Source organism: Phoenix dactylifera, chromosome 18, assembly GCF_051530095.1.
Source record: "Phoenix dactylifera cultivar Ajwa chromosome 18, Ajwa_hap1_PhDact_Kaust_v1.1, whole genome shotgun sequence".
In the NCBI taxonomy this organism is placed as follows: domain Eukaryota; kingdom Viridiplantae; phylum Streptophyta; class Magnoliopsida; order Arecales; family Arecaceae; genus Phoenix; species Phoenix dactylifera.
In genome coordinates, this window is record NC_143207.1 from 3,842,390 (window position 1) to 3,863,822 (window position 21,433).

General features: G+C 39.5%; 1 protein-coding gene across 3 annotated transcripts; it reads right to left on the bottom strand.

Moving 5' to 3' along the window:
* Window positions 1–1,317: 1,317 nt before the first annotated feature.
* LOC103696809 (E3 ubiquitin-protein ligase SINAT2-like) lies at window positions 1,318–13,462 on the bottom strand. Of its 3 annotated transcripts, XM_088714186.1 has the most exons (6): window positions 13,280–13,462; window positions 12,689–12,795; window positions 12,236–12,450; window positions 2,603–2,939; window positions 2,094–2,480; window positions 1,318–1,832 (listed from the first exon to the last, which is right to left on the bottom strand). In XM_088714186.1, exons 4-6 carry the CDS (start codon window positions 2,843–2,845, stop codon window positions 1,512–1,514), a joined length of 951 nt encoding a protein of 316 aa, XP_088570312.1. In that variant the 5' UTR covers window positions 2,846–2,939; window positions 12,236–12,450; window positions 12,689–12,795; window positions 13,280–13,462; the 3' UTR covers window positions 1,318–1,511. The 3 variants fall into 3 exon arrangements, with proteins under 3 accessions (XP_088570312.1, XP_088570311.1, XP_088570313.1); XM_088714185.1 differs by lacking the exon at window positions 12,236–12,450; XM_088714187.1 differs by lacking the exons at window positions 12,236–12,450; window positions 12,689–12,795.
* Between the last annotated feature and the right edge of the window lie 7,971 nt (window positions 13,463–21,433).

Consider the following 21,433-nt stretch of genomic DNA (forward strand, 5'->3'; position numbering starts at 1 on the left):
TTTGATGAGACCTTTGCTCCTATGGTTAGACTCGAGGCAATTAGATTGTTACTAGCATTTACATGTTTTAAAGATTTCAAATTATTTCAAATGATTCTAAACATAAAGAGAATTTTCAGTTGGAGATATGGTGTATTTGAAATTACAACCATATAGGCAGCTTTCTGTGTCCATGAGAAGGAACTTCAAGTTGTCTGCTAAGTATTATGGGCTATTTAAAATTTTTCAAAGAATAGGAGCAGTGGCTTATAAACTGGATTTGCTAGCAGGTTCATGTATCCACCCAGTATTCCATGTCTCCCTTCCTAAGAAAAAAATTGGAAAAAAAGTTTCTATGCAACCTCAATTACCTTTGGTAAACATGGAGGAAGAAAAAATTATTCCAAAACCGCAAGCAGATCTTGATCGGCGAGTCTCGAATAAGAAGCATGAAGTTCAGATTCATTGGAAAGGTTTATCTCCTGCTGATGCAACCTGAGAAGATGGGGATTTCATCAAAAAACAATTTCCAAACATCTCCCTTGAGGACAAGGGCGATTTTTTCTTTTTTTTTGGGGGGGGGGGGGGGGGGGAGCTGTTACATTCAAGAATTCCTAGTCATTAGGACTCTAAATAATTTTTGTTATTTTTTGTTTCCTGATTTCTAGATATTCGTGTTAACTATTTTCTGATTTGTAGTTGAGTTGAATTAGTCAACTAGTTGGTAAGATTTTTCCTATTTTGTTGAGAACTTCGATTGTATTGTGGCCTATTTAAAAGGGAAGAGAATAATAACAAGCACGCTTATCTTTTCCCAACACTTTAGTGTTTTCATTGGAGGTTCTGATTCCCTCAAAGTAACTAGAGTAATTTATCTTGTTTTCATCTTTTTGGGGCTTTCCTTACAATCCTTCAAAAATAGGTAAAGAAAATCCTTTCTCAACCAGCCAGTACATACCAACAACAAACTTACATTTTTTTTTTCAAACAGTTAATCAAAATCTAATCCTGTTGCTTCTTTCCCAAATTAACCAAATTTGTCCACCTTCGAAGCTTTCGCTTTAATCCAATCAAAAAGTGGTGGATTTACTTCAATTTCAGCTCACAATGAACAAGCTCCCACATTTAAAACTTTTGCAGTACAAGCCCTGAAAACCCACACCTCAAGCCAATCATTCTGAAATAGATTCCATCCTGCGGTTAAGAGCAATGGTAATAATTTAAGTTCTAGTCCAAATGGTATGTCCCAGCAATATGTATCTAAAACCTTACCATGAAGCTGCACCACGCCAAAGCCAACAGAAATACAGCATAATTTTTACCAAGAACAGGCTGTGATGGAGAAATTTGCCATCAGGTAACCCAATTAAACTCCAATCACATTCAAAAATTATTTGCTGCAGTATAACATATCTCTAAAAGGCTCAATTCATGGACTGCAGCTAAGATGATAAAACTTTTACTTTATATAAAAGAATTACAACATATACAATGCTATAACATCTCACGTTTCTGTCTGCTTCTCTCCCCTCTCAGATCTCCCTCCAAATCCTGCCTGTGACTCTCATCTTCAACCCTTTCCGATCACCACCTGAGAAGTAGAGAGCCAGGCTCCTCTGAACTATGAGGCCATCATGGCTGTCACGGACTGTCCTGTGGTGGGTCCGGATGCTCCGAGGCACTCCTTGCCATGTCAGCTTCCGCCCATTACCACCAACCTCAAGGCAATACCCAAATTTTCTTGCTTCACATTCCTCGCCAATGAAACAGAGGAAGGCCATGTAAACCGGCTCGCATCCTAACAGAAATGCTTCGAAATGCAGACAGAAGTAGTGTCCAAAGCAGTTGAAAAGCTAGAGCCAGCACAATCAAGAGCAATAATGGTCAGCATTTTTTCAATTTTGAGAGAGAAAATGTAATAATGATCAGCATTGAGAAACTGAGGGCTAACTGCAAAATGTAATGAAATACAAGTTGCAGAAAGATGCAAGGTATAAAAATTAACTGAGGGTTAGTTTGCAACTGATTAGAGTTCATAAATAACATATTTATATTTTGTGAGTAATATTTCACATATTTTTAAAGAATCCCAAAGGAAAGAATCTCGAGCTTACTGTTAGCGTCCATGATACATTGTCAACTGAACAAGGGTCCTGCTTCACATAACGATGATTGAAGGCGCAGCATGTTTGAAGGTCCACCTTATGGCTCTCCCGCATATGTGACAAAAGAGCAGGGATATCCCCTGTAAAGGGGCACTCTGAGCCTGGATGTGGGCACGTATATGGCCTGTACACACACTGCGCTTCGTGCTGCAGCTTGCTGTAATAGGGAAACATTTCCTCACAGCCAAGATGATGGTATGCACATGGCAAGTGGAGAGAGATAGCCAGCTTCTCCAGTGCTAAGCATCTTATGTTGCCCATATCCTTTCTGCAGATTGGACACTTATTACTGACTTTGTTTTTGCAGGAAAAGCAAAGGGTATGCCCGCTTGGACACTGCATGAATACAATCAGAGTTAAATCATTTGAAAAAAGCATTCACTAGATAGACTCAAATTTGCCGGAATGATGGGAAATTCTACATGCCCAGGGTATACGAAACTGACGAGCATACAAACCTGCTGAATAGGTGGAAACATTGAATTACTGCAGACAGGACACTCCAATAATCCATCTATGTCACCGTTTGGAAGTACAACAGGCTTTTTTCCATGTACATTAGCTTGAGGAGGAGTCTGCTTGTTTGAACTGATTAATTTACAGTCCCCAGATACTGAAGGTAATTCGTCCATATTTTTTAATTGAATGGCAGAAGATGAGCCAGCAAACATCTGTTTTTTCCCCAGCTTAAGATAGGTCATGTTGTCATCCTCATGGAAGACAAGCCTCCTTTCATTTTTTAACACTTATACATCAACCCAGTAGACCTTGTGTTATTTGTGGACATCTGAAGGCCTGCGTAATGTGGCACACATAATTACAATGTAACATTACAAAAATCTCAAACAGTGACAAATACAACATGCTTGCCATGATTTCTGTTGCCAAGATGCATTTCACAAGCCTTACATGCTTAATCGAGGATGAACCATAAAACGAAGGTTAACAAATCACCAAGTAGTGACCAATCAAAGAAAAGGAAAAGGACGTAAAGCAACCAGATCACCCTTGTTTCAAAAGAGTCAGCTATGAAATGGGGCTTGCCCCAGTGGTCATACACCTCTAGTTAGCAACAAGAGGTTGGGTTTGGAGTTTGAATCTTGGATGGCGCATCTCCAAGTATTGGAACCTAGGTAATTATAGTACAGGTGGGTCTGCTTTCCTCTCTTTCAAAAAAGAAAAATGTGTCTTTCCTGCAGATTGACCTGAAATAAATGTTCTGACAGAATACGCAGCATATCTAAATAAAATTGAAGGGCCTCTATGGGGAAAAGCGCAACACTAACAATTAAACCACTTTTAAAAAAAAATGTTTGGTCTCTCTCAAGGCCCATGATTATTATATAATTTATTTATGCATGACTCTTAGTCTTTTTTATGAGTAAATTCAATTAATTGGATTGATGAGCACAAGTAGCTTGGTTATTTCACCTCCCTAAGTTCTCCTTTTACCGGAATTCGTAGAAATAATAATAACTTGCCAGATATACCAGAATCATCCATTTCTTTCTATTTCATGAAGCACAATGGTGGGGACACAGACCACCGTTTCCAGCATGTGTATAAGCATCGCCGACGTGCATCGCACTTTGGCCGCCCTAGTGTTATTTTCTTATGTATTTTCATTTATTTATTATGTATTTTCGTCCTTATGTCAGTTGCTGGCTTGTTATGACTGTATTTAGCTGTTGTAGTGAACCATGATGTTGTTGGATCATGGGTAGTTACATGATCACTTGTGGGGATCATGGGTAGTTGCATAGGGAGCTATATATGGAACCTCCATGTCTCCTGTTTTAATCAGAGTATTTTGGAATGAAAACATTGTGTTAACATCTGGTGGATTCCAGATCTTCCCTCCCCTTCCCTTTCTATTCATATCTTCTTCCTTAAATCCCCTGTCCCGCATCAGTTTGGTATCAGAGCCATCCCGATTTTGCCACTGTTGCCAAAACCCCTCCCTTTCTGGGCTGCAGTGGGACAGAATACACACAAAAATAAAAAATCCTTTTGTTGTCTCCTTTGTTTCTGAAACTCCCACAGAAGTTCCACCCTGTGTATGGCGGAGCAGCGCCGGATTCCTGGATTCAGATGAGCGCACGAGATCTACGCTGTACCCCGACCGCCACGGACGCCAGAGCGTGTTGAAGGACCACGCGCAGTTCGCGTTGCCAAAAAGGGAAGGAGCATCGCATCCCTTCTTTTGTCCCTGTTCCCCTCCCTCTCGATCTGCTCTCACCAGAACCAACAAAGGGAGGCTGCTTCTCCTCTGATCTTATCAACCAGTCAGGAGCTCGTGACCGGCCGCCGTCCACCACCGCAGGCCACAGGATCTACTCTGCAGCAATAGCCACAGAGTCTGGAACCACCTCCCGAAACCGTCGGGAGGTTGAAGGAGCACTGGTTAACAGGTAAGTTCCTCACCCGTCACCCAGTTTATTAGCCCGGATCCGCTCCAGAAAAAAAAAAAAGAAGCTGCACATGAGTTGCACGTGCCCCAACCCACGTGAGGCACACATGCTCCATCGCACGTGAGTCGCACAAGCTAATTAAAAAAAAAAACGAAAAAAAAAACTGTTTACCTTTCTTCCCCGAGAACTCCATCACAGCGCCGCCTCCCTGCCGACGAACAACGCCGCCGAGCATCCCACCCAAGCTCCTCCGCACGCTGTGCCACTTTTGTCCTCGTCACGCCGCTGCTGTCGCAACTCCACCTCGCTCCGCCTCTTCTTCCTTACCGCCGCTCTCCTCTGCGACTGCCCACGCCACTGCTTCAGTCCGCCGCCACCTCCTTCATTTTTTCCGCTGCCTCTACCCTCCACCAACCCTCGAGTTCACCCTATTTCTTCTCCCTCCCAGCTCACCGAAACCTTTCCCCCTCCCATATTTCATCCCTCAAACCCTAATCCCCTTCTTCTCCTTCCCATCTCACCGAGACCTCTCTTTCTCCGCACCGCCACTCCCACCTCCGTCGCCGACTCCATCCTCCGCCCTCGCCGCTTCCATCACTCCCCAAAACGAAGGTCTCCGCCCTCCGACTTCGTTCTTCTCTTCCCCCCCGGTGTCTCCCTCAGCTCTTCTCCCAACCGCTCAGAGGGATCCGAAGCCATCCAGAAGCTTCGGGTCCCTTCTATCTGTTTTCGGGCGAGCGGGCCGACCCCAAATTCGGCCCATTGTCATGCGAGCCCAATTGATTCCTTGGCCCGTTGTCTCGTGGGCCCAGCTTTCAGGCCCCAACACTTGACTCTAGACCCTGCAGCGTGTTGGGCTTCCACAACGATACCCGCAGTCGGCCGTCTTCCAGCAGCATCTTCTACAAATCGTCAGGCTCCAGTTTTGCATCCTGCACTCTGACATCCAAACTCTTCCACTGACTCAGATCTGTAAGAAAAGGTCGTATCTCCCCTTTAAAATTTTTTTCAGCCTTTCCGTACAAGGTAGTTTGTCTTTAGATTGCTATTGCTTTTACTTATGTTGTCGGTTTGAGATAGGACCTTAATTGTATAAGATCCTGTGCCCTTTGAAAACACATATTGAGCCTTACAAATCATTTTTTTTTCAAATCCTCAAAAGGAAACTAGGAAATTTTACTTAAATCTGGTGAAACCCTAATCAATTTGAAGGACCCCGCTTTCATTAGATTAACCTGCGAAGATTTTGCATGACCCAAGCCAAGGTTAGCAGTATCTAAGGTCCTGATATTTAGTTATCACCTGTGCTAATTCGAAATTAACCGAGACTCTGTCATAAGTCTTTTATTCAAGATTGTTGATTTTAATCTGAATGTTATTTTATATCTAGGATTTTCGTATGCTAGAGCATAACAACTCGCAGCGGTACATCCTACTCACATAAGATGTCTACTAACCCAAACCAACAGGTGTTAGATGCCATTGCAGCATTAGAAACCAGATTAGGGGCAAGGATTACTGACCTTGAAACTAGGCTGAACATCCACTTAACTTTGGCTGAAAATTCAATCACCAACCTCCAAGTTACTCACAACGATGGAGAGTCTGAACTTGGTGAGTTTGAACCGCCCCGCCCCAGAGGCCTTGGGCAACAATACCAGAGGGACTATCTTAGAGCGCATGAAACACCGGATGAGCGTGTAATGCGCAGTATTAAGATCAATGCACCAAGTTATGATGGTCGTCTCGACCCAAAAGTCTTCATTGACTGGCTCGCTGATATGGACCATTACTTTGAATGATATAACCTATCTGAAGATCGCAGAGTTTGTTTTGCAAAAATGAAGCTCATTGGTCCCGCAAAGTTGCATTAGAATACAGTAGAAAATATGCTCGCTAGAGCTAGACAACCCCCTGTAGTGCAATGGGATGAAATGAAGAAGAGGTTAAAAGAAAAATCTCCCTACATCCTATAAGAGTTGCCTGTTAGATCAGTGGCAATGACTAACTCAAGGAAACAAACCTGTGTCTGAGTACATCGCTCGCTTTGACGAGTTCTTCATGCGATGCGATGCACGCGAGAGTGTGGAATTGACCCTTTCTAGGTTTAGGTCCGGATTGCGAGATGACCTAAAAAAGAGCTTATTCTACGTGAGATCAATTCTTTAAAACATGCCTATCAACTTGTCCAAGGCATTGAGTGTTACAATAATAAACCAACCTTCAGGCGTTTTGATTTAAAAGAGTCCAACCACAAGTTCACCCATGGAAACCAACCTAACACTTGGGGTAAGCCCAATATTAGAAATCAAGCGACAGAGTCCCCAAAAATTAATAATCAAAAAAATAAGAGAATTTTAAGTGAGCCCCCCAAAGTTTCTCGAGATCAGTATTACAGATGTTTTGGTTTTGGGCATAAAGCTAGTCAATGTCCTACTAAGAAAACACTAGTCATCGAAGAAGATAGAAATGATGAAAAGGATGAGTTAGTCTATGAACCAGAGTTAGACCCTGAAGAGTCAGATGAAGGTGAGGAACCCGGCTCACTTGAGGGTTCCACTCCTTTAGGCGTAGTTAGATGTGTCCTTACACAACCTAAGCAAGAAGATGATGAAGGCGCCGATCCATATTTCATACCTATATCAAGTGTGGCGAACATAGCTGTAAAGTTATCATCGACAGTGGGAGTAGCGTCAATGTTGTATCCACAAGAACTGTCAAGAAGCTATAATTAAAGACAGTGCCTCATCCTAACCCTTATAATGTGTCTTGGGTGGATAAAATCGCTATACCAGTCACTGAGCGTTGTTTAGTCCAAATCAACTTTTCTGAATATAAGGATAAGGTCTGGTGTGATGTTATTCCCATGGATGTTGGACACATCATCCTTGGTAGACCGTGGCTTTGTGATTTGGATGTGACCATTTATGGCAAATCCAATTCCTGTTCTTTTGTTTGCCAAGGAAAGAAAATTCGTCTGAACCCTTTACCTCCTAGGCCCTCTATTGCTGGAAAGAAGGATGTAAAAGTTGAAAAGCGCCTTCAAATTATTAGTCCTAAGGAGTTTGAGAAAGCGGCAACCCAAGAATCCATAGTTATTATGTTAGTTTCCAAAGAAGTTGCTGCAGATTTCCAAATAGATTTTCCGAAGGAAGTTCATCGTGTTCTAGAAGAATTTAAGGATATCTTTTCTGAGGACCTTCCTGATAAGCTTCCCCCTATGCGTGACATTCAGCACGTTATAGACTTGGTCCCAGGAGCGACTCTCCCGAACTTGCCTCATTATGGACTCAATCCGATTGAACACGCTGAATTCAAACGGCAAGTTGATGAACTACTCCAAAAAGGGTTCATCCGAGAGAGTTTTAGCCCGTGTGCGGTGCCTGCGCTTCTAACGCCCAAAAAAGATGGCACTTGGAGAATATGTGTGGATAGCAGGGCAATTAATAAGATAACAGTTATATATCGATTTCCAATACCACGATTAGATGACATGCTTGACATGATGGCAGGTGCCACTATCTTCTCCAAAATTGACCTTAAGAGTGGTTACCACCAAATCCGTATCCGCCCTGGTGATGAATAGAAAACGGCTTTCAAAACCAAGGATGTATTATACAAGTGGCTAGTCATGCCCTTTGGGTTGACAAATGCACCGAACACATTTATGTGAATTATGACCCAAGTGCTAAGACCTTTTATGGGAAAATTCCTTGTCTATTTTGACGATATCTTAATTTATAGCAAAAACAAAAAACAACACCTTGAGCACCTACGTTTGTTCTGCAATTCACTAAGGAAAGAAAGTCTATATGCGAACCTTAAGAAGTGTTCATTTATGACTGATCGTGTAATCTTCTTAGGGTTTGTTGTATCTTCTGAGGGTGTTTCAACAGACCCACAGAAGGTCCAAGCTATTCTTGAATGGCCCGAACCCACTACATTATTTGAGGTGCGAAGCTTCCACGGCCTAGCCACCTTTTATAGAAGGTTCATCAAGAATTTAGTACGATCACCGCACCGATTACGGATTGTATCCGGAAAAGTGAATTTCATTGGACCGTTGCGGCCTCAAAGGCATTCCAAGAGATTAAAACTAGAATGACAGAAGCCCCGGTAATGCGCCTCCCAGGTTTTACTAAAATTTTTGAAGTCTCTTGTGATGCATCTGGTATAGATATAGATGGTGTCTTAAGCCAAGAAAAACATCCTATCGCTTACTTCAGTGAGAAACTGAATGATGCCAAACGGAAATATTCCACCTATGATAAAGAATTTTACGCAGTTGTACAAGCGCTGCGTCACTAGCGTCACTATTTGTTACCTCAAGAGTTTGTATTATATTCCAATCATGAAGCTTTGAGGTACTTGAATTTACAGAAACGATTGAGTTCACGACACGGAAAGTGGGCTGAATTTCTTCAAGAATACACTTTCGTGTTATGTCATAAAGTAGGAATTAACAACAAGGCAACTGATGCCTTAAGCCGACGTGTAGCATTACTTTTGTCAGTAAGCATAAAGGTTACTGGATTTGATCGTATGATTGACGATTATGCAACATGTCCAGACTTCGCTGAGATCTATGCTAGCGTGTTAGAAGGTCGCACCTGGGACAATAGTGATTACCTTGTGGTTGATGCTTTTCTATTCAGAGGAAACAAGCTGTGTATTTCTCAAACGTCCCTTCGAGATTTTCTTGTTTGGAAACTCCATACGGGAGGAATAGCTGGCCATTTTGGTAGAATAAGACCATTGATATGGTCGAACAAAGATTTTATTAGCCTAGTTTAAAAACGAGATGTTGCGAAAATTGTTAGTCAGTGTCGTACTTATCACTTATCCAAATAGCGCAAACAAAACACTGGCTTATATACCCCCCTTCCTATCCCAGATCGTCCTTGGCAGGACATTAGTATGGATTTCGTGCTAGGGTTGCCAAAGACTAGAAGTAAGCATGATTCCATTCTCGTGGTAGTGGATTGATTCTCTAAGATGGCATATTTTCTGCCCACTTCCAAGACTTCTGACGCCTCCAAAGTTGCGAGGATCATCTTTGATGAGGTCGTTAGGCTCCACGGGCTTCCAAAATCGATAGTGACTAATAGAGATGTCAAATTTGTTAGTTATTTTTGGAAGACCCTCTGAAATTTTATGGTGAAAAGCTTAAATATTCCACAGCCTATCACCCTCAGACAGATGGGCAAACTGAGGTGGTCAACCACAGCCTAGGAAACCTTCTAAGATGTTTAGTGGGTGACCACCCGGGTAATTGGGATCTTCTCCTATCCACAGCTGAATTCGCCTACAATAGCTCTATGAGCAGGACCTCTGGCTTAAGCCCTTTCGAAATTGTCTTAAGCTATGTTTCGCGAAAACCTGTTGATCTTATCCCAGTAGCACCTAACAATAGAATCTCTGAGATCGCTGAGTCCTTTGCGCAACACATGCAAAATTTACATAAAGAGATTAATAAGAAAATTGAAATCAATAATGCGAGATATAAAATGGTCGTTGACTTACATCGACGTTATCAAGAATTTCGAGTGGGTGATGATGTAATGATCAGAATCAGACCTGAACGGTTTCCACCAAGAGCCGTTAGGAAATTGCACGCCTGAAGTATGGGTCCATACAAAATTCTGAAACGGATTGGATCTAATGCATATGTGGTGGATATTCCAAGTGATTTTGGGATTAATCCAGTTTTTAACGTAGAAGACTAGTTGCCTACCAAGGTCCGACAACTATTCCTGCAGACCCATTCAATGAGCCTGACACTGACCTCACATCCAATTTTGAAAACATATCTCCTGCTCCTGCCTTGCCTCCTGTACCTTTTTTTCCACAGATCACAGACACAGTGGAACAAATTTTAGATGTCAGATTGTTAGTACGCAGAGCAGTGGTTATCAGCGATATCTTGTCAGATGGCATGGTCGACCTCCGTCAGATGATACCTGGATTAGCAGAGATGAGCTTCAGCGACTTGCTTCAGACCTGTTGGAGCATTACCATACATCCGTTTCGCTAGAGGCGAACTCTTCTCAGCTGAGAAAAGTTGGTGGGGACACAGACCACCGATTCCAGCATATGTATATGTGTCGCCGGCGTGCATAGCACTTTGGCCGCCTTAGTGTTATTTTCTTATGTATTTTCGTTTATTTATAATGTATTTTCGTCCTTATGTCAGTTGCTGGCTTGTTATGACTGTGTTTAGCTATTGTAGAGAACCATGATGTTGTTGGATCATGGGTAGTTACATGATCACTTGTGGGGATCATGAGTAGTTGCATAGGGGGCTATATATGGAACCCCCATGTCTCCTGTTTTAATCAGAGTATTTTGGAATGAAAACATTGTGTTAACATCTGGTGGATTCCAGATCTTCCCTCCCCTTCCCTTTCTATTCATATCTTCTTCCTTAAATCCCCTGTCCCGCATCACACATACTAACATGCAAAATCAAATTAATGTAGATTATGTCATTGAACTACCAAGTATATAATGTCATAATGTCAAACATATACATGAAGGGTAAAAGCTGAAAGAGATGCTAGATGGTGAACGGCAACGGAAATTTCATTTGTGCAGGCCAATGCATACATGAATGCCTGTAACTTAAAATAACTTAGAATTTGACTACTGCTTGCAATAAATTCATTTAACAAAAAAGCAAAACATATATAGGTTAAATTTGGTTTGCAATGCCAATGCAGCAGGACAAAGATGACACTATAGAGGTTAAAACATCCCAATTCTAGTAAAAACAAAAAAGAAGATTTTTCCAACAAGTAGAGAGATAATCGGCAGCCACTACAACAAAGAGAATCAGTCGTGTCATCCATTTCAGTTTTCACATGGAACCAGACACACAATGTTCACATAAGCTAACAAAATACAATAGATCTAACTTTTTTCCCCCACATTGTAGTCTGTCCATATAAGGCTCAGAAAAAGTTATGATGGTATTTCTCTCAAAAACTTATTAGAACCATATAGTTTCTACAGGATTATTGTTAAAGTTCAAAGTGAGATAAAACATACACCAAAATAATAAATTATGTCGCTGTTCCACTTATATTAAAATTGTATTAGATTTTTCATACTGCATACGCTGACAGATAGTTAAAACAAATATAATCTCATATAACGCCAGGCACTTAACAAGGAGTAAAAACTTTAAAATGTTGATTCATAGTTGTCCTGGAAAAATTTCTAAACAGAAGTTCTTTAGACCTTGACAGATCGCAGCAAATTCCACAAAGTTATGACTCAGAAAGGCAGCAAATAATTGGTGACGTCAACTTCTAATTTTTCGATGAAAACAATTAGAAGAGTCTAACCTTTAACTACTTGAAATTCTCAGATAAGGCATTCACCCCATAGAGGTCATAACAATCTTACCACCAATGTAGAGTTCGGAGACACACCAATCAAAACTCTCTTAATAAGGAGAGAAATTCAATTTTACTAATCACTAATTAGCCATTAACAACCCAGTAGAAGATCAAAAACTCAAATTATCTTGACAGAGACCCAAAGCATTGACTAACAAACCTCTTTCCAAATAAAAAATAGGAAATATGTTGACCAACTCAACTAAAGAAAGACCAGTGGAACAGAAGAACCATAGGGTATCCATGTAGAAGAGAAAAGAAGAAGTTGCTAAGCCCTTACCCTTATATGCCCTCGGAATCTTTGTTTAATGGACCCTTATGTAACTCCAGATCATTATTTCTAATTCTCCATAGCCTCCAAACATGATCCAGTCGCCTATCAAAGAGTAAAATAGCACTTCCTCAAGAAATTCCAGATAGCACCCTCACTACTCAATGGCATCAATGATCCTTAAGTGGGAGCCAATCAAGATCTAAACATTATTGCAATACAATCTATAGTCCTCATTTAAAAAAAAAAAAAAAAAAACAATCTATAGTCAGCCAAGAAGCTCTAAGTCTAACATATAACCACAAATTTAAAATGCAAAATTTTAGCCCATACTTTTTTTTCAGAAAAAAGAAGGCCAGAATAAAATACTCATGACATAAAGAACGGAGACAGAAGCAGTCACAAAGAGACCAATCTGAACAATGAACAAAAATGTTCTTGATCACAGGATCTCGAACATACCAAGCTAATACTCAACCACCCCCAAGGAAAGAGAGGCTAACAGGCATTAGTCTTGTTCTTTTGTTGACTCCATGCAAGCATTCCCCCAAGTCCAACGGCACCAAAATCTGCCCATCAACAAAATTAAAGGACGAGTCTCTTGCAGAAGTAGGAAAATAAAAAAAGATCATGCCCTCGTTTCCTTATACAAAAACAAAAAGATAAAAAGGAAACTCTTTTTCCCCTACAAAATTGTGTTTTATGGTAAATCAATATGCGGCCAAAGAATCCAATCAATGTAAAGAATTAAAGAATAACAGAGAAGTACCAGGGGCAGAAATCCAATTTTTTATTTTCCAATCATTCCCTAATAAATCCGACATTCCACCACCTTTTGAAGCTATCAAGATCCCAAACCACAACAGAATCCATTATTGAAGAGAAAACGCATCGAGAGCATGCGATAAAAAAAATAAAACTAAGCAATATCTAATCTTTGGGAGCACAGACCCCGCAACACCCCACCCCCCCACAAGATCTTTCACCAGATCCCGACCATATTAAAAAGGAACCAAACGAATCAAAATGCACGGATTCCAAAACAAAATTTACCCATGGATTCGAAGAAGAACCGAAGAGAATCGCTTGGCTTCTGCTCCACTTTTATCCTTTAAATCGTTAATTCTTTTATTTTCTTGCCCTTATCCGCTCTCGAATTTATTAGGAGAGCAAGAGAGAGGAAACGGCATGGTGGAAAGAGAATGGAACGGAAATGGGGAGCCCAACCGTACGAGCCCTCGATACGGCGCGCGACAGTGACGATAATGCCCCTCCTCTTCCCGATTTTACAACGAAAAACCCGACACAGTTGCGCGAATTGGGTTGGGCGAGACGCGGACGTGAGCTGAATTGGAAATGTAAGTTTTGGCCGGTTAATTATGGGAATCTCCCCGAGATTTGAGAGGTTAATTGTAAATTAGACCGTTTCAATTTAAGTGGCAAGCCAACGACGGCTGGGCTGTAGGAAGAGTTTCGTTAGAAACTGAGATGCCCAAATATACGTCCTCTGATGGGAAAAGAATGGTAGATTTTATAAGGGGGGGTTTTCGGTACGGTATTTTAAAGGGTCCAGACCGTGTTAAGGCGACCAGTAGAAGAAGCCGTATGGGGGAGTGGTTGATATCTAGTAACCGCCAATAAGAAAGGAAGAGATTGCAACGTTTGTTGTCATAAAAATGAAGAGGGAGGAAATGTAGTAGGCCTGTGTCTGCGGAGGATCTATATCTATAAACAAGATAAAATGCCAAGAAAGCTGTGTTACTGATCCAAGTTTGGACATTTCGAAAATGATGATTAGATGTTGTTACTGTGGATTCTCGGATCGACAGCGTGGGTGACTTCTTTGGATCTGCAAGGAAACAAATAAGAATAGAGAGCTTACCAGATTGGTTCTGATTGGACCCTCTAATGCTTAAGTCAAAAAAAAAAAATTTGGTAAGAGATGAGAATGAAAAAGATTAAGAGAATAAAGAGCTTGAGTAATACTAGTACTAGGAATGCTTCAATAATTAATTTTCATAGAAAGTCTTTGGACTTATTTATGGTTGTAGAATCTTAAATATTATGCGAATTGTATCTCAAAAGCCTAGATTCATGCTATAACCGTCTAGATTGCATTATAATCGCCTAGAGATTCAGCATAACTGTCGAAGGTTTTATGGTAATCTTCATCTTCGGCTTGAGGGAGGGAACGATCTTCCGCACATGGCGGAAAAAACCAGCTGCCGAGGTAAGAGGGCCTAGGTTAACTTGGGGCAGAAGTTGAGCTGGGGAATATCCATCCAGGCTGCGGTGCTTCTCATTAAGTGATATGTAACCTAGGAGGTCCTCTAGTTTGCCTATCTTACTCCCTGCCTAACTAAGATGGATTGGTCTGGCCATGCTGGATGCCATATCAGTTCTAAGTTGGACCAATCTGATTGCTGAAAGGAACCCTTGTAGGTTGCATGCATGATTTTAAAAAATTTCTAAAAATCAGCGGAAGCATTTAAAAATTAAAGTCTTTAATTTTCATGCATGCTTGAGATCTTATCTCTACCATAAAAATAAAAACTAAGATTTAAATGTTTATATAAAACATGAAACATTGATTGTATGTCTAACATACAATCCTGAAATTTCAGCAACCATATTTAAGATCTAATCTTAATTTCTAATGAGATCAAATCTCATACCTGATTCACTGGAGGTCTTTAATGACTCCTTGATCATGCTCTGTAGCCGTACACACGTCCGGCCTCTATGGATCGTCCACGCGAAGCTCCAGAAAGATCGACGACTGCAGAGTGCTAGCTCGCGCAGAGGTGCTGCTATGGCTGAACCTTTTCTTTTTTGAAGCACTCAACCTTTGATTTTTCTTCGAGAGGATGAAGGGTGGAGATAAAGGAGAGGAAGGAGAAGAGGAGGACGGCCCAATCTCAGAATTTTCAGAACCCTTTTAAAAATCCAAGAAGCATATCATGAACCCTAGGCGTGGAGGTCCTTTATAGCCTTGGACCCCCCACGCCACACCTCTATTTTTGCCAACTTATTTGGCTAATAAAACTCCAAAAATTCAGAAAAATACGGGAGTTAAGAGAAGAATAATTCCTCTTAATTTCGTGGAACACTCCTTCTCTAAGAAGGATTATCAAGGGGATAAGGATGAGGTGTCAATCTTCTTCAAGAGATAAAGCTAGACTCCTAAAATTTAAGAATTCTTCTTCTTATCTAATTCTGAATTTTTGGACTCATAATCCTTATCAAATAAAGACTTCTAATTGACTTGGATCAAGCCCAATCCAATTGGGTCAAGTACCATCAATTGGGTCAAGCTCAATCTACTTAGGTCGAACCCAATCCAATTAGGTCAAACCCTGATGTAGCCCAAATTGAATCCTATTCAATTTGGCTCAACCTAAGCTCAATCATTCAATCAAATTGAGTTCATTAGCAATCTAATTGCTAATTAATCCTTCAATAATTCAATAATTATTTTATTGCAACCTTTGCTTAGGATAATTTGTCAATCGAATTGACCGATGTACCCCTGGACGATTCTTAATTGTCTGTCAGCCATTTGATCAACCTAAAAACTTCTATGCGTATGACACCATAGGTTTGAACCTAAACCCGTAGCATAAGAATAACTTTCTATACTAATCGAAATGACCATCTAGCAATAGTATCCGACGTCCGAATAGGCTTAATGATTGCAAAGCAACATTCAAGAACCCTTGGACTATGGTTACCGTATGATTAATCCCTATGACTTCAAATGCCTAAGATGACTTCAGAGTTCACTGTCAACTCTTTAATCAGTTCATTCAATATGTGTTTCAACTTTACAAATCCTGTGACTCCTCACAAGGATTATCCTGACCAAGATTTTGCTAAATTGAACATAAGGGTATTATCTCCTGCCACCAGGAGGGGTCAATTCCATCTTGACTCACACACCGACTTCGCAAGTACCTGACTGCACTCAATAATCTTCTGTCACTGAATTAGAAACTTAGATAGTCTGGTATCAAAGTACAGTGAGTTACTTACTAGTCACCGTGGTGATCTCAGGTCGGAGGGACACATATATCCATATCCACTCGGAACATCTCTTGACAGCACAGCGTTCCAGAATTTGTCACGTTCAGTGAAATGTACTCATACACTTCACCTGTGTGTCATATCAGTTGCTCTATACTCTTTAGTTAAGAGGACAACCAACGATATGGCACACAACGACCTATTCTTGATAATGCTATTGTTCTAGTAATAGCATATCATTTGGTCGCAAATAGGTTTAAGGACTCATAGACAAATCCTCCTTTATCTATTAAAAGAGTCCTAAGGACTTCATCACATTACAAGATTTTAAGAAGATCTACAAAATATATGCGATGAATAATGCTAAATAACCTTTTATTAATTCATTAATTTATATACAATTCAATGATCAACAGGCTGACGATTGATTTTTAATATACAATTCCTAATAACTCCCACTTGGACTAAAGCCAATCGATATAGTATCGTATACTCCTAAAAGTCAATCGTCAGCTTGTTGATGATTGAATTGTATATGAATTAATGAATTAATAAAAAGTTATTTGGCATTATTCATCGCATATATTTTGTACATCTTCTTGAACTCTAGTAATGTGATGAAGTCCTTAGGATTCTTTTAAAAGATAAAGGAGGATTTGTCTATGAGTCCTTAAATCTATTCGCGACCAAACGATATGCTATTACTAGGACAATAGCATTATCAAGAATAGGTCGTTGTGTAACATATCGTTGGTTGTCCTCTCAACCAAGAAGTGTAGAGACACTGATTTGCCACACAGGTGAAGTGTAGGAGTATATTTCACTGAACGTGACCAATTTCAGAATGCTCTACTGTCAAAAGATGTTCCGAGTGGATATGGGTATATGTGTCCCTCCGACCTGAGATCACCACGGTGACTAGCAAGCAACTCACTGTACTTTGGTACCAGACTATCTGAGTTTCTAATTCAGCGACAGAAGGTTACTGGGTGCAGTCAAGTACTTGCAAAGTCGGTGTGTGAGTCAAGATGGAATTGACCCCTCCTGGTGATAGGAGATAATGCACTTGTGTTCGATTTAGCAAAACTTTAGCCAGAGTAATCCTTGTGAGGAGTCATAGGATTTGTAAAGTTGAAACACATATTGGATGAACTGATTAAAGAGTTGACAGTAAACTCTGAAGTCATCCTAGGCATTTGAAGTCATAGAGATGAATTATACAATAACCATAGTCCAAGAATTCTTGAATGTTGCTTTTGTTGGAAAATGTATCCTAAAAGTTAATCGTCATCGTGTTGATGATTGAATTTGTATATGAATTGACATTATTAATAAAGTGTTATTTGGCATTATTTATCATTATTATACTTCTTAAAATGAACTCTTATTATGTGATGAAGTCCTTAAAACTCTTTTATGATAAAGGAGGATTTATCTACGAGTCCTTAAAATAGTTCGCGACCAAATGATATGCTGTTACTAGGACGACAGCATTATCGAGATTAGGTCATTGTGTGCCATATACGTTGGTTGTCCTCTTAACCAAGGAGTGTGGAGACACTGATATGTCACACAGGTGAAGTATAAAGTACACTTTACTGAATGTGACCATTTCGGAATGCTCCTATTGAGAGATGTTCCGAGTGGATATGGGTATATATGTCTCTCAGACCTGAGATCACCACAGCGATTAGCAAGCAACATACTGTACTTTGGTACCGGATCAGCTAAATTTCTAATTCAGGGACGGAAGGTCACTGGGTGCAGCCAAGTACTTGCGAAGTCGGTATGTGAGTCAAGATGGAATTAACCCCTTCTATAGACAGGAGATAATGCCCTTGCGTTCAATTTAGCAAAATCTTGGCCAAGGTAATCTTGTAAAGAGTCACAAAATTTCTAAAGTTGAATCACAGAAGTGGATGTACTATTACAGAGTTGATGGACAATTAAGAATCATCTAGAGATAATTTGGTCAATTCGATTGACAAATTATCATAAGTAAAAGTTGCTGAAAAATAATTAATGAATTATTGGAGGATTTATTAGCAATTAGTTTGCTAATTGGACTAAGGATGAGCCAAATTGAATTGGATACAATTTGGGCTTCATCAGGGTTTGACCTAATTGGATTGGGTTCAACCTAAGAGGATTATTCTTTAATAAGGTGTTGACCTAATCGGATTAGGTTCAACCCAAAGAGATTAGGCTTCCTTAATTGATGTGACTTGATCCAATTGGATTGGGTTTGATCCGAATCATGCGGATCTTAAAGTCCACATGAACATGTGATGGTACATGGGGACAAATACCCTTTCATCTAATGCATGGCGCTATCCCAATTTGATTAGGATTATTAATACTTGATTAATGGCACCATGGGACAATTGGCAACCATCTAATAGGGGGGGCGTCATGAGATTAGATCTCATGATATGTTTGAGTAAGATCAAAACAATCTCCCTCATGTCGCATGACACATGGCATATATCCATGGGAGGCGTCATGGCTTGGTGTTTGAATTTAAATTCAAACACACCACAACGTAAGTGTTTATCATGTGGGTTTATTGACCAATTCAATGAGGTTAAGGCGTGTGATTTGAATTCAGAATTTAAAGGAGTGCAACACAAATAAAGGAGATATTTTTTTGTGATCGCATGAAGGTTTCCCTTCTCCCATCCGCATGGAATTTGAAATTCAAATTCAAATCATAAGATAAGAAGTATCTTATGGTTAATTCCCCTTGTGATCCGCCATCTGATATGGATCAGTTGACATGAGTTTGAATTCAAAATGAAGGGGATGCAATGCTTATAAAAATGGAGAGTTTCTTTGTGTTGCCATGAATGAATGAAGAAAAGGTCACATGCCTCCACTTCATCCTCTCCATTATCCTCCACGCATTAGGTTTTAGGATTTCTTTTTAGGGATTGTAGATCAGATCTCAAGTCTTTTTCATCCCTATAAACCATTCTACCTACTTCTTCCAAGAAGTTCAATCAAAGGTTGATTGATTCTAGGAAGAACAAAATCAGCCTTCAGCAAGGTTTCGCGGAAGCTAGCACTTCCACGGGATCAGATCAACCGGAGCTTCACATGGACGATTCGTAGAGGCCATACACGTGTGTGGCTGCGAGGCTTGAGCTTCAGATCTATAGATCCATCTTCTACTTCACAAAGGTATGATTTTATATTAATTAAGTTTAGAACTTAACTAGGGTTGCTGATTTTCAATCAATATGATTAATCATGCTCATATTGTTTTTGCCTAAATAGTTTAAAGATCCTGGATAGTTTTTTATTCGAGATATGATCTCTGATGCATGCTTAAAATTAATTAGATTAATTCTATCATTCTGATGTATTTTTTGAAAATTTTTGAAAATAACAAGCATGCAAAAACTGGCTCGCACTTTCAGTGGTATCAGAGCATCCAGATTGAATGTTTAAACAAGTTATGCTTAAAATAATTGAATTAATCTGAGTAGTTTAGTAATCTAATTGGGTTAATCACCAGGCCATCCGGTCATGGAAGAAAGAAGGGCTCATCACCCTCTTTTTTCATTCGATGGAATCTTCTACGGCGTGTAGGGTGCTACTGTGGTTGATCCTAGAAGATGAACAACGAAAGGTAGATTAAAATCTGTTTTAATTTTTTGTAATTAAATCTGAAATTTAAAAATGTATTTAGATCAAATCTAAAGTAGATTTATGAATGATTTAATTACTGTTTATGCATGATTAATTAGATCTGAAAAATTGAAAGCATGTGATGTATATTCATGTTAGTATAGAGAACATGAATAAATCTGAAATCACAAACTTGTTTAGATTAGATCTAAATAAAATTTATGATTCATTTATTTTCTGATTTTATGTAACAAATGAGATCTGAAAATAAATGCATATAATGTATGTTGTTTAAGTTAATTCATATTAGTTTGTATATGTGATATATGAACATAAATCATCTAAGATTTAAACATGAATTAAATCTAAATTTTAACATGATTAATTGCAAATCTCAGATATGAAAAATAAGTTTTAAGAACTGAAAAAAACTTTGTAATTAATATGTAATTAAAAATAATGCAATGATCTGAATTTTCATAAACTTACACTTAATTAAGAATTAAGTGATGATGAAAACCTAGATCTAGAATTATAAACTCAATTAAATGGCATTGCATAATTCTTGGGGTATTTGGGTTAGCTCAAATCAAGTTCTTAAGATTGGGTTAGACCTAGGATTAGAGTCAAATATGGTCTAATTAGAGTTAATTGATCAAATCTAATTAAGTAGTAACTAGATTAGGTCAAGAAAACTCTAGGTCAAATACAATAATTGTAGTTGATCAAATTCCATATCTTTGATTAGACCAAGATGGAACTTGATTGAGGCTCAGAGGTTGAGCCCGAGTCATTTGAGTAATCAAATTGAAATTGATTAATCAGTCAGTGTCTAAGGTAAGTTTGGCAGACTTGATTGGTGGTTTTTAATTGGGAGCTACTCGCACTGATTCGTCTTTGTCGAGTTAATGGCATATCCCTTCCTTGGCATATCACTTACTTGGCTGACATAATCAATCACATTTTGATTGGATCACTTAATTATTCGAGTTGACCTATGCCTTTAAGAAAAATCAGTATGATTGATTTAGGTGCCTCCTTAATCGGATTGAATCTAGTTCTTATTAATCTAACTTGATGAAGTCAGTGGAAGGATCTAGATTAACTGGTTCTTCTCATCTATTCTCAATTAAATCAAATCCTTTAAAATTATTAGGTCCCTAAAATAAAATAGTTATGGAAATAACTAGGTCATAGCCTCCTATTAAGTTGGATTATAATGGGTCCAATGGCTAGATAGTCATTGGAGGCGCGATTATCTGACCATTGAAATTGTCCTTCATAATGTGATGAGTCAAGTGTACCTTCCATAGGTGATTGGGTTGGCCGAGCCACACTCGGGCCTGGTCATCTATTAGTAGATTACACTGAACCCTATCATATTAATGGTTAGACCTAACCAGAACTTTTGGTGGAGGCGCCACACGCCCAACGAAGAGGAGCCTGGGGCAAAATATTCACTAAAAATTGTTTAGATGAAACAATTGGTTAAGAACCTACCTATTGGTGCACGTGGGTTGGCCGAGCCACACTCGGGTCCATATGCAATCAAAT

Bases quoted from the DNA above. Each gene is read 5' to 3' on its own strand.
- LOC103696809 (XM_088714187.1), bottom strand. From the start codon at position 2,845: ATGACCTATCTTAAGCTGGGGAAAAAACAGATGTTTGCTGGCTCATCT. The intron at 2,481-2,602 runs GTTTGTATGCTC...GTATTCATGCAG, and splicing joins TGTTTCCACCTATTCAGCAG to TGTCCAAGCGGGCATACCCT. The intron at 1,833-2,093 runs GTAAGCTCGAGA...TGCTGGCTCTAG, and splicing joins ATGTATCATGGACGCTAACA to CTTTTCAACTGCTTTGGACA.